Source organism: Columba livia, chromosome 1 (assembly GCF_036013475.1).
Source record: "Columba livia isolate bColLiv1 breed racing homer chromosome 1, bColLiv1.pat.W.v2, whole genome shotgun sequence".
NCBI lineage: Eukaryota > Metazoa > Chordata > Aves > Columbiformes > Columbidae > Columba > Columba livia.
Genome location: NC_088602.1, coordinates 155274076 through 155288279, shown reverse-complemented (window position 1 = coordinate 155288279; position 14204 = coordinate 155274076). Strand labels below are relative to the sequence as shown.

The 14204-nt window shown below is 35.4% G+C and overlaps 1 protein-coding gene across 7 annotated transcripts in view; it reads right to left on the bottom strand.

The window, feature by feature from the left end:
- CPSF6 (cleavage and polyadenylation specific factor 6) overlaps positions 1 to 14204 on the bottom strand; it is a 37568-nt gene that overhangs the window by 4744 nt on the left and 18620 nt on the right. For 3 of the 7 annotated variants that reach the window (XR_010467779.1, XR_010467782.1, XR_010467780.1), the window contains exon 10: positions 13692 to 13886. Coding sequence is in view for 4 of the 7 variants with exons in the window: in XM_065039744.1 (XP_064895816.1) it covers positions 13697 to 13886 (190 nt within the window). In the remaining 3 variants the exon portion in view is untranslated. Of the gene's footprint in view, positions 1 to 743; positions 6106 to 13691; positions 13887 to 14204 lie in introns of those variants that run through there. The other 4 variants (XM_065039744.1, XM_065039767.1, XM_065039761.1 and 1 more) reach the window with 2 other exon arrangements.

Genomic DNA, 14204 nt, shown 5'->3' with positions numbered 1-14204 from the left:
TATGAAAAGTTTTCAACAAATATTATGAGAAGTTCACCATCAGTGAGGCAAAGCATGGCAATTTAATGACTTTTCGTGTATAACGCACAGATGTGTGTTTTACACATACAACGTTTTGATTTTAGGAGCAGAGTGAAACATTTGGCCACAAACCACAGTGCCCAAAGCGATTTCAAATCACTGCAGGATGGAACTGCCCCTGGTATCAGACAACTCTGCGTGAACAGCTCAACCTGCCACGCAGCTGGTTTACCAACATTTGCCAGACTTAGTCAATTTGAGAAGCCAGATTAAAATAAAAAGGCTTATCATCACTGGTTTAATGCCTCCTATATAGCAAGCCCACTGCTCCAAGCATTACTACACATCTGAGTCTGAAAAGGTAATTTTAAGAGCCTGACATTGCTTTATGCCGCCGCCTTTTGTTCTTCAGTTGACACATTACATGTGGGTCACCGCGTTTTACACAAAAATGCCTGACCAAAAAAAGAGGTTGGCTTAGTAAAAGAAGTCTGCACTTCTCACTGATTTTAAACTCTGCAAAAAGTCTTTGAAGACCAGAGGAGAAGGACAAGAGCTAATAACAGAACTATTTTTAAATTCAGAAATAATTACAGCACGGAATCTGGCTATGACATTAGAACATCCAGGCTTAAAGTTTTAATGTCTGAATATTTGAAAAGACTGACATAACGAGCACTGAGGAGAAATCAGACAAGCTGAAATGAAGAGAGACAAAAGTATTTTTTTATATAAAAATGGCCTTTATTTCTTCAATACAAGGTAAACTACTATTGCAGTTTAGGACCAACACAAAAGTTGGACAGCAAATTGCTTAACAGTCTCCTAAAGGCTGGAAAGAAAGAAACCGTGAAAGCTAAAAGTTATGCAATATTTCAAGTATAACATCTAAAAAAGATGAAATGATCCCTAAACTTAACTAAGTACCTCTGCTGAAAATGTATTAAAATCCACATTTGCTAGGATACCATCTTACCTTGTTGAAAAATATAGGTCTCCAGAAACTCAAGTATTCAACAGACTCTTTGGCCTGCCGGTATCAGGAAACTGTTTACTATACATATATAAAATCCTTCGGAGTCAGGCATTCTGACAGGCATCCATTTCCTTACATTTTGCATTGCAATTCTGCATTCCCTGCTGTATTTCAAAACCATTTCTTGAAAAGCTTACTCGTACATCCTTGTGCAAAATGGGAATCGGGAAACGGAATGGTACAGGAAGACAACACAGCCTTTTGTTTAGAAAGTCAGCAGTGCTGGTAATTGTCATAAAAATGTTAAGGTTTACCAAACAGGAATGTATTTCACCTTTAAAACACTTGGCTTTTTTTCTGTTCATGTTAAAGGAGGACATCTGCGGTAGTAAGGAAACTTAATTTGCAATCACTTGTATTTATAAAAGCACACACATTCCTCATTTTCTTACATTTGAAGATCAACGGAATGTCTGTTTTGTAATGTAATAATAATAATAATAATATGCACAGTTTAATACAAAATACAGTATATAAGAGGGTGAGGTCAAAGTCTATTACTTGAATATACCCCAAAGTGTTCGCACTGAATCATGTAAAATCACATTACATGGTATGAATAGATGGGAATTTTTACAACTTAAATGCTCCATTTGATTGGGATCAAAGGTATACTGGTATACTGTTTACTATTTCAAGAGACTTCAATAAAACTAGTATATAGTAAAAGATTTAAGCACAGACATAGGTCATATCAGAACCTAAAACCCACTGCGATAACTGGGGCTATAGAAAGGATGCAAGAACTAACAGGTGCGTAATTTACAAATAGAATGAGATGCTCCCTCATATTTTGTCCAGCATGGGGGGGGGGGTGGAAATCCCATGAGAACATCAAACTGAAGAACTTTTAAGCTTGAAACTTCTCCTTAGTAATTCACACTCTAAAGCTAAAATTAACCTCAAAGTACAGAGCATGTCAGATCTTAATTTCAGGTGGGGGGCGCAGGGTGGGGAACAACAACAACAACCCGCCCGAACACCCCCACCCAGCCCAAGCCTGTCTGCGATATTATTTGCAAGGCATCGTAGTAAACAGGTGCAAGAGACAATATTTCTGCACAAACATGACTAATCAGCATGCTGCAACCATTATGTTTAAGACTTATGTGGTCAGTTACCAGAACAATTTAAAACCTAAACAAATCCACCTTCCTTCTTTTCTATGTCAAAATACTTATTTGGAAAGAATGAAATCTTTAAGTGTGTGCACACTGACCTGCACTTGCCTCCTCTAAGATCTTGAAGGGTTTGCGTTTCAATGTAGAAGCGATTTAGTGTCTTGCATCTCTGAGGAGTATCAGTCTTAAACATGCACGTTTTATATTTGAATCTATACGACTAACAGTATCTTCACAAGCATTATGCTAGGAAATTTAAGGCTGTATCTCAGTTCACACGAGAACCAATAATAACTTCAAGAGGCTATGTATAAAAGTCTATAAATAAAAAACAGGAGCAAAGTCTGTTTAACCTGTACACAGAGAGAGCAAGTGGGTAAGAAAAGGAAATCGGGAATTAAGTATTTCTATAAAGAAAGTCATGTATTTTTACTACAAACACGGATGACAAGTATGTACAACATTTATATCGCCAATTATCCACATACAACTAGGAAAACATTTACAAGGGTTTGGATATGCAACTAAACAATCAGGTAAAAAAATACAGTTAGAAAAACTAAGCCTCACCAATTTCAAAGGAACAAAAATAGAAAAAACTCACTCCTTAAAAAAAAAGAGTCAAGCTAATGCCTAAATTGAATAGGGTGTCGTTTTTACCACAAAAACAACGGCTATCCAAGCTTACAGCCACACTGTGAAAAAAACCATGGAAGTTCTGACCGATCATTTGTCAAAATGCAATCAGAACCAAAATTATTGGCACAGAAAGCAAAAAGGGAATGAGGAAAAAAGACTGTATGTACAGTTTCCAAAACGCTGTGTTCTTCTTCTGGACAAGTATTTTTGACCTATCAAAACGTATAGTCCAGTAGAAATTCTACTTTAAAAAACCCAACCGATCCACTCTACCGCTAAAAAACAAACCTCCAGTAAAACAACTTCTGTTGCTAAAGCACTGTCACCCTTAAGTCCACACTTGTTGATTTTGTCTTTCAAGATAAAGGACACAGCCTTAATTTTTTTTTTTTTTATATATATATATAAGTAACATTGAAAATAAGAATATTTAGAAGAAATAAAAGTATTTCCTCACAGACTATTTTGTCCTTCCATCAGCAAAAGGAGATGAAATAAAACTGGATGAATATCAAAGAGGACAGCAGTAGCCACCGTGGCATCATCACCAGTCAGTAAATTACCAAACTGCCATATCCTGAGCATGCACAGGAAATTGCCAGGCATGTTTAATAAACCAAAAGCTGGTAAAAATTCTACTACAGATCCAGTTATACATGATGTGCATTAAACATATTCCTTTTTGGTGTCTATCAAGGTCTTTGGATTTTTTTTCTGTACACTTTTTTTGTTTCATTAAAAAAAAAAAGCTAACAAATGAAATTCACTATAACAAGAGAATATTATCAAATTGCAACACGGTACATCTATCAGTTAAAACTAAGTGTTAAGAGAACAGGCAGAAATAAGCGGCTTCATACAGGGACCTCATCTCTCAGGTCACAATGAGCGCTCAGTTTAACTTATTGTTCCCCTGCTATTCCCTCCCTATTTCCATTGCCAGCAATGGAAATCTAGATGCAAGTGAGAAATACACTCTGTGTAAAAGGAGTAACAGTCTCCTTAAATCTGTGTCAGTGTGGAGAAAAATATCAGTTCCTGCATAAAATGCTTGTAAATTTACTTCTTTTTTTTTAAGATTTAATATATCTATGCAATGGAACATTACTTACCTGCTGCCTCTCCAGTATTAGCTATACCCCATGTAACAGCTACAGGCAGATTATTTCTTCCTTAAACTTATTACACACAGCAGTAAACAATGTTTTTAAGCAAAAAAAACCCAAAAAACAACTAATTACAACAGTACTGTTTGTAACCAACACCTATTCACAAAAAGCAGGTAACGAGTCATGACTTGTTCGATACAACTTTCGGTTTTACAAAATTTTAAAAGGCAGTTTTCCACTTTCAAACAGGATTAAACAAACATGTCAAATAGCTTCTCAGTAGCAAATAGTTCAGTAAACACCAGCGATCCCATGCATGAGGAACTGAGGTACACAATTTAAGGAAAAAGAAAAAGGGGGACGGGGCGGGGGGGTCTGAAGTTGTAACCAAGTCCAACAGCATCAACCTGGCTGCAGGAAACCTGGCTGAGTCGTAGGTGACAAAAATATTAGACAATTTCAGACTTAGGCAAAGCTGTTGTGGTTGCACAGGCTACTGGTCCCAACTCAGTAAAGCATAAAAATCACTCACGTATGCAAATGAGGTACTTAAAGCATATGTTTACATCCCCTGAAATCTATGGAATGTAAGCACTTGCTTTAAATGCTCTGGAAAAAACAACGGGATTTAAGTGCTTTCCTGAACAGGGTAACACTTTAGGTCTGCTGTAAAAAATCTCCGAAACGGGTAAAAAAAGAAATCAAGAGTTGTCTTAAGAGTTGCCTCTTAAAGCCATCTGAGGTCTTGAAACTTAACTTAAAACATTAAGTGCAGCTATTTGAACAACTGAAAACTCCAAGAATGAATCCGTTACATAACGATTTACAACGTACTAAGAGTGAGCCTTTGTGCAAGGCTGCCAGAAACTAAGTCTTTGCAACTCGTATGAACTTTCTATTCGCTTGCATTTCACACTTGATGAAATTTAAAACCAATTCTCAAATTTGAAGTCAGCTTCCACTGCGAGATCCAATAACTTGTTTTTAGGTAAATTTACAAAACCTCATCTGACAGATGTAGCGCTTTTTGCTAAGACATTTAAATATTGCCCATCACTAAACAAGGACATACAAGTGCACCTTCTCTTTTATATGCATGTGTGAATAAACCCCGGAGTATTAAGAAAATACCAAACCCATAAAGTCTGAAAAATGGAAACACCTGGTTTCTTCTGGCACATTTCTAATATACAGCTATGTACAGACTGCTACGGCCTTGGGGGCAGAGGGGAACGCACACAAGCACTGTTCCTATAAAACTGTAAACAACTGCAGGGTTTTGGTTTGTTCGTTAAACCTAACCTTTCCACCCCTTATTACGGACAGTTTAAGTTTATATAAACTGTAGCATCGATCGGGATCAAGGCTGTATGAAAGAAAGAATCTTCAGCATGCTGAAGCCACAGACCTGGGACCACCTCTCCTCCAAACAACAGACCACAAAGAGCTGCAGTTTTTACAGTTTTACACGTCAATTCGCAAATTCACAAGCCACCTAGGTAAACACTGCTAGAAAGCAAAAGAGCATTAAAGGTTTTACGTAACCACCTATTTTCATATCAAAAATGAATGTGTGAGAGCAACATTAGTATGCTTAACTCACTGAATGCAAGATTAGGCTGAGGCATATGCAAGAACTATTGCAATGTTTTTAAAGACAGCATCAATGTTTTCATCGTAACATTATCTTTAAATATTGCTGAACACAAGACTTTCCCTGAGGTGTAAACATCAAATAACTTGAACAGCTTTACACATCAGCCCCATTAAACAGTTTATTACAACACTACATCTACTGTAATCAGAGTGGTGCTGTTTACAGACATTATCATATGAACAGTCTAACATGAACAAACTACTATAAAAACAAGCATTTACTTGACTTTTTCCAATTGCTTGCACATTATAATTGCCAAATGTATATAACCAGTAATAAACTTGCAAAAGCTATAAGGTTTAAATCACACAGGTTTCCCTCAAATAAAACAGTTAAGCAACATAAAAAAGTAAAAGAGCTACTGGTTACCATGTATGCAGATTTGCTTTATTCAGATCTATTCCTGTTCATTTTATCCATGAATCCTTACAGGCTCAGTTCAATCACATGAAGCAAACTGCTGGACAAGCATCTTTCCTTGAAGAACGTATCTTGTCTTGGACGCTGTTCCTCTTCCTTCAGCTGTAATGTGTCAAAATTTGTGATGTAGATTTTGCTAGTCCCCATAATACACAGAAAATTGTTGGCTTATCTATACATACACAAGTCGTGCATCTACTTTCACCATAATGTAAACTAACACAAAATACCCAGAAGCAGTAGCTACTTGTTTGTGAATGAAATAGCTTTCCAATTCAATAGTTAAAATTAATGTTGTACAACCAAATTGAAATACGCATTTTGCAGTTGAATTATCAAATGATAAAGGAAGAAATAGCTACTGTTCCTGTGACTGATGGAAACATTTATAGAGAACATTTCCTAAAGTATGCATTCTGCAAGAGTAAACAGACAAGCGCACCAGGTAATTTTGCCACTAGATTTTTACATTTTTACCTGCCCACTTACAGGAGGTTTAAGCTGGTCTGATATTTAATTAATGCACTGATTTGTATAATGAAGTAGATGGCTCACAGCTCAGTAACATTTAGAAGTGCACAGAATCTGATGCCAGTACTTCAGAATTTTCAGACTAGTGGCAAGCAGAATCGGCTTCGCATCTAAAAATACACGCTTGCAGTTCAATCACAAGAACCCACTTTTCAAGTAATACAATATAGATTTTCAGGTTTCCTCACCTACTTGCCCCAGAAAACAAACCCAGGCCCTACTTCCTACTCTCATCTATTTTAGCAAATTAAGGAACCACACCAGTGTTAATTACTCTAAGAGTTCACAAAATACTCGGGATGGTATAATTCCATACATTGGATTTCAGTTGAATTCCATTACGAAACAATTAGCTATCTTTATTTCATTAATAATTAACAATTTCAACATTCAATAATTTCAAAATAGCTTAAATCAAATCGTTTAAAAACCCAACACATTAAATGGTTCATTTGAAAAACAAGACGTTTAGAGGAGCAATTTCATGAACACACATTGGTACACAGCTGTCAAATATTCTTCTTCTAGTATAATAACTTCAAAGCAGTTGGGAATACTAAGTACTCAATTTTTGCATGAACAACCGACACATTTTTTCTTCCTTTCCTCAAAGTGACTTTTAACAATATTTTTTCAGAAATGTATAACCAAGTAGGCTCTATACACTACAGTATGCACATAAATTAATCCACATTGAAAGCACTGACTGGAATTTCTTTTCCCTTTGTTCCCAAGTCATGAATGTATCAGCCAGTAATTAATTCTGGGGAAGTTCTCAGAAGTTCCTTCCCCAGAAACCCAAATTTCCATAGGTGTTACGTACTTTTAAAGTTAATTAGTAGCAAAGTGACACAGTGCTGCCTCCACAAGAAGATGTGTTTGGAGTTGGGAGCCAAGTTAGCACAGACAGGAGAATCCCAGGGTTTTTAGTGGAGAATGTAAGTATGTGACAGCTGTGAGACTGCGTGTCAGAATTTGCTGCTCTCATCATACAATTGCTGCAGCAAGAGTTATGGACCTTTATCACTTCTATGGCAACACTCAACAGACCCAAAGCACCATATATATGATTTATAGTACTAGCATAAGACAGCTACAGTTCCTGAGAACCATTCACTAGATCCATAAGGGTGCTTAATAGAACTACAGGAACTTTAAAGAATGCGTGATAAACTGGACTTGAGATTAATACTTTTCATTATAGGGCTCTTAAGATGGTCAGCACCACACTGAACCTTCATTTTAAAGAACAGGAGCAACTAAAATCCAAAGTGGTGCGCATTTTGGTTCCAAGTATTCTGCCACTGCACCTTGGCAAAACTGCAAACCTCTGTGGTTCCATAAGGAAGAAATAAATCTGTATGGATTATACCTTAATGCTCAGCCCTTTTCAGTATTCTACGAGCAAGTAGAATATTGAAGTAAGAAACAACTTTTTAAGGGGGAAAAAAAAATAAGATTAAATCTCTGGCCAGTACTTCTCAGTGATGCTGCTTCCCATCTGCCTCAAGCTCCTATCAGCTACCCATCCCAAGCGTGTTCGGTTTGTACAATTTAACACCACACAGCAATCAGCTTTTCATCATTTCTACTAATAAACCCCAAATTTCAGACTTATCTGTTAAATAGGTATTTTGTGGTTTAAAAGTTAGGGGTTTATGCCAGAACATTTCACAAATGAAATCCCAGAACTTAAGTGATCAAGTATTTTTGTATTTATGCAAGACGGAACTTAAGCTTTTTTTGCATTAAGACAGTCTCTTACAACAAAATCCAACCGATCTCTTATTATATAAAGCATCTTGCAGTAGTAACTCTGTTTTTTCCCTTTAATTCCAATTATCCAAATAAGTATCTAAAAGCTTTAAACAGCTTTTAGAAGTGTGAAAATTCTACAGCAGTTTAAAGCTGTATGTGTATATACCCATCGAGTTTTGTTATAGTAGTGTAATTTCTGATATTTTCAGACTCTGAATTTAAATCTCCCAACACGTTCACATTTCAGTAAAATGCACGATACACTTTTGTCACTATATCCTAATAGCTCCTAAGAATTACTTCATGTAATTCTCCTTTATTTTTATTTTATTCTATACATAAAGGAAAAAAATACACAAAGTAAAAATCCCACACAAAGTATCAGCTTGAAAGCCAAAATTTGTTTGAAGTTAACCTACATTCCAGAACACCACAAACTCCAAATACTTTAGCTATAACACAGTAAGAAGGAAGGAATTTTAAACTTGACTCTATACGTGTCTTTCTGCATGTAAGCTGAGATATATTTTTATATATATATATATGTGATTCTGTTCATCATACACGTACAAATAGACTATTTTACACCACTGGCACCTTCTTCCATTTGTTGCATATATTTTTCTCCCTATTATTAGTGTACTTACCTGGTACCTTTGTTCAAGCTTGGTGTATAATGTAAGATCAACACCAGAACAATTTGTTGATTTTATAAATGATTTTACACAGGAAGAATGCTCCCAAACTAGTTTCATTCATCATATGTCTTTCTCCTACTATCCCAGCCTTTCTATTCACCAAAAATAATGAATGAACAGAGATGTGTTCAGAAAACTCAGTCTTTGGCTTACAAATTTAAAAGATTCGAATTATTGGCAAGTATCTTTCACATTGATATATGAGGAAGACACAAAAAGGTAGGTCAGGCTGCCACAGGAAAACATAAAAATGAATATCTCATTTCTCTCTTTTTTCGTAAAATGAAATCTTAGTTCTCAAACCACAATGAGCAAAAGGAGAAAAATGAATTTGTTCATCTTTTGCAGAACACTGCATCAAGCCAACATTTTCACTTGCAAGTTTCAAATGCTCTATGAAGCCTTAAGGTTTCTCAGGGAACTTTCACACAGCTCAACTTTGTCAAAACTACTGATTTCACAAACAAAAGAAAAAAGCACAGGATGTGGTAAACAGAAAAAATATAAAAGTGTCTGAAGACATCTCAGAAAAAAAACAAAATTACAGCAACATGTCCACAGAAAAAAATAAAGGTTATGAAATTTTGCATTTGCAAATAAGAGCAGAACACTTTCAGTTCACTTTTTCAATCACCTTATTACCCTCGATAAAACGAAAGAAATCACTGAACATTAAGAAACAAACTACATGTTTCTGAAACGCACCAGAGTAGCCACAAAAGAGACTTTAAGAAGCACATAGAACAGGGGCACTGCTCGTCTCTTCCACTCTGTGGTGGATTTCCAATACCAAAACAGATGCACAAGTCATTATCTCTCTGGTGAATGCTAAATGCAATAAAATAATGCAGCCCCAAATATGTGCTTCCTCAAAAATACAGATTTTTTTAAAAGAGAGATTAGGTAAATAACATTCATAATAGCTTAATACTAAGAAGATCTGAAATAACCCTAGACAGGTACATATACCCAGGTTTTGAACCATGCTACCACGATTCATTTAAAATTCCATTATGGACTAAAAGCTTATTATTAAAATAACTTACAAAAATAGGCATTTTCCTATTAATTTACAAGGTTTCTTAAAAGGCTAATTTCATACTTCAAATGATGTCTAAGTGGTTGCTAACACACTGTTACAGGACAGTTCCCACTTATACAAGCAAAAATATAATGAATTTTACTTCAACTATCAGTACCATTCCCCCTCCTACTGACACCAAAAATATTCCAGCCGTGTTAGTTCTCAGATCACTCCAAAGCTAAAACTACTTCAGAAGAGCTGAGAGCAGCTTTGAAAGAAGCGTATGAGCCTCAGAAGTGCATTAGATTTGAAATTATTTTGCTTACAGTGGTTTGAGAGCAGAAAAATCAGAGAAAAAACATGAAATATGGAGTACAAAGTCTACATACATATCAGATGTTACAATGTTAGTGTGGTTTTGTCTTTGCAATTCAGTCCAAATCCAGTTTAAATAGGAAATAATCAACCCAATAACAAAAACATAAAATGAAAAATTTAACATTCAGCAGTTATAGAAATTCAGACAGATTAAGATTGGGACAATGTATCAGCTAGAAATACATCCAGTAGCAATTACACTAAAAAAAAATCTGTCTAAAAAAAGAGTCAGGACTCATGCTGATGAAGTTACATTACTATTCTGTTTGTACACAATATTTTTGCTGTTAATCCTTCTAAATATCATTCTAGTGGATTTTTTTTTTACTAATACAGTTTAGACATTTGTCTTAAATGCATTGTTCTATTTTGTTACCTATAGGTTTTGTACAAGCAAATGCAGGCAAGATATTTCAAGGAAACGTTCAACTTACAGTAATTCTGGAGAATGGATTATCAATGTACATGAAGCCTTACTCAAGTGAAGGTACAAAAAAATCTTACAATAATTTAATGTTAAATCATGAAGTGTACAAACAGAAGTGTAAATACCTGCTAAGGTAGGTACATCTAAACTTTTTAATAGAGTTTTATTATCATAAACACATTTAGTAAGTTATTCCAATTTAACCCATCTCTATAAACTTAATACAGTACAAACTGAATTTTGCTGTATACAAAAATGTTCACAATGGACCTTTAAAACCCTTCTAAACTAAATGTGTAACACTTTAAAAAATGCCAGTACAGTATCACAGTTATGACTATAGGTACACAATAAGAAGTATAGGTGCCATTCATAGGCTGCAGGCACAGAGGCAACTTCATGTTATCTGGCAAAACATAGTAATATGGGGAGTAACTCTTTTCAGCATTACTGATATTTATTAAATGACTGAGACTGTTAAATCCACTTATGAATATTAATCAATGTAAAGAATGAAACAAAAAAAATGTATGGCAACATACATCTTAGTGAAAATGAAACACACAAACCAGGAGATAACTGTATTTCTTTTATACGCGTGTGTGTATAAATATATAAAAACAAAACTACAATAAAGCCTTTCTTCATTAAGACAGCAACGAGACAAAATGTTTACAACTTAACTTGAAAAAAATACCAAATGCTTTCGTTTACATGCAGAATACTAAATTTGCCCTCTAAATGAAGTTCTTAGGACCTATTTTCTTCTTTGAACAAGGGAACCTTACCTACGCAACCCCTCTGAAAGAGGAGTCCCAGCACACGACAAAGCAGAAGGATGTTGCGTATATAAATCCCACCTGAACTGAGACTGAAGCCACAGTTTATTTTTAAAACTGTGCTTTGGAAATGATGAAATGCGACCTAACACTATTTGGTATGGTGACAGGGTAGGAAATCTGTACACGGCACAGAAACTCTGTATCTACATCCACAACACTAAACACACAAAAATTAAAGCTAGATTAATAAAGCATGCCAAGGACGACAAGAAGTTATCTTAAATTCAAGGTTATTATTGATTTTTAGTATGGCTTGCTTATCTCCACCAGAAGGAAAACACTTTGGAAATGCATCCATCACTCAGCTCAATAGTTACCTCCTTCTAATAACACCTACTTGCAAATAACACAAGTACGCATTTATCATAAAAGGTAAAAATCCAGTTCAACAAAAGAAACACCACTTACTATTGTTAAATCAGTATTTTTATGTGCTTATACTTCACAAATTAAGAACAAGAGTAGCTATTTTTATGCAATTCCAGCAATATTTCTACCAATCCATTTTTTATGACAAAAAGTGGCATTAACAGATACATACTGCCAACTTAATTTCAGCTGCCATGTTTCACCTTCCTATTTAAGCCTCTGATTCCCCTTCTCTAGTTTGGTTCCTGCTTTGTGTGTCCCATTAGTATATGAATCCAAGACAACATCCCACTTAACACTCAATAGACTAGAGCATTCAGTATCAGAATTTGTTCTCCCCCAAAGGAGTCAGTGACACAAAAGCCTGACTGAAAAACTGAGATTTAACTAATACAAAATAATATTTTCACTTAGGAGTACATTCCATTTTATATGACTTCGTAATAGCTTTGCTCTATTTCACTTCTGTAAATGAACTTCCATGACTAAACACCACATACAAATCTGGAAATTAAATCTGAAGGTAAACATAAGAAATGGAAGTTGGTCAGACAGGCAAGCCTGCAATCTTCAGTTTTAGTGTAGATGTAGTGGGAAATTCTTCTAAAAAGGGAAAATATCATTGCGGAGAAACTAACGGGCGTGTTTGTTCCAACTGTCAAATATAGGGAACCATGTGTAGCTTGAATTCCTAACCCTCAAAATGGTATATTTTATAATGTGATGAACATTTCTATGTATTTTAAAAGCTCCCAGCAGTACAATTAAAAAAATATTATTTAGCATGCTACTCTGTAGCTACCTAAACATTTGATGCATTCAAGACTGCAGATATATGGAATAAAAACAACACATTAGCTTGTGAACAACCAGAAAAGAAACAATGCTTGTGTCATACATTTGTTCACTAGTCTTCAGAGAGTGACTTAACTATCAGAGGCAGAAGGGAATGAAAAAAAAAATCAGGGTGGTGGGGAACAACTGATCGTAAATCTTGTTGAATATAACACCTGAATTTAGCTAGAAGGCAGAAGATACTGACAGGTCACATTTGATAAAATAAAGAGCAAAGTCTCGCTGTATTTCTTGTATTTGAGTAAAACTCACAGGGCAGGGGGGAAACAAAACCAGAAAAAAAAACCAACAAAAACATGGCCATACTCGTGCAAGGACAACCTCTGTAGGTACACGTGTTCCCTAAATTGAAATAATCCACACATGACATGTGAAGGTATAAATGCTGCAGTCCTTACAAAAGTAGATTTTAAAATACAAAGTTGGTATTTTAAAATACAAATAAGAAATAAACCCATAAATTTTATATAATCTTCTAAAATTACAAACAGTAGACTTATCAGTCTGGCTTACTGCTTTTTGAAGAATCCATTTAATCATGTTTAATAAAAATGCCAAACATTAATATCACCTAAAATTAAAAAGCTGGCATGTAAACTGCAAATGATAATCACACAAATACTCTCACCCTCCTGAGACCAGTTACCTGTTGTTACTTACCTATTTTCACCTCAGATGCTGCAAGAAGAAAGTGATTCAGTACATACTGCAGGACCATTGAAATACAGACATTAACGGTGTAAATAATCCCAAACCTAGAGTAGTTACTTGTGGTTAAAGCTCAAGAACATGAAACAAATGCTCACCTTCTTTAACGATGACGATATTCTCTCTCTCTGTCTCGTTCCCTGTCACGATCTCTGTCGCGATCACGATGCCTCTCTCTCTCACGGCTTCTTTCCCGATAATAGTCATCATGACGATCTCTACTACGTGATTTGTGGCGCCTACTTTTTTCTCGTGACCTACTGTGGTCCCTCTCTCTGGATCGCTCACGTCTTCTAAAAGAAATTACTTCATTAAATTTTTCTTCAAAACACAAACTGTTTGCATGCTGATTTTGTATTCTGTTTAAGAGTTGTATCAAAAAATTATATGAGAGAAACATCTGTTCACTGTGATGCAGGTTATGTTTTTGTATATGCACCATACCCCAAAACGATCAGTATAACATGGCTGCTGATCTGCATAGTGAAAGTATGTGCCAAAACCAGCTGTCTTTATGTTTTTAATATTCAAGGCAAACTACGCCACTCCTACAGTATCCAAACGAACCAGAGGCTCAGTGTTAGTCCCAACTCTGAAAGGGGCATTATTTA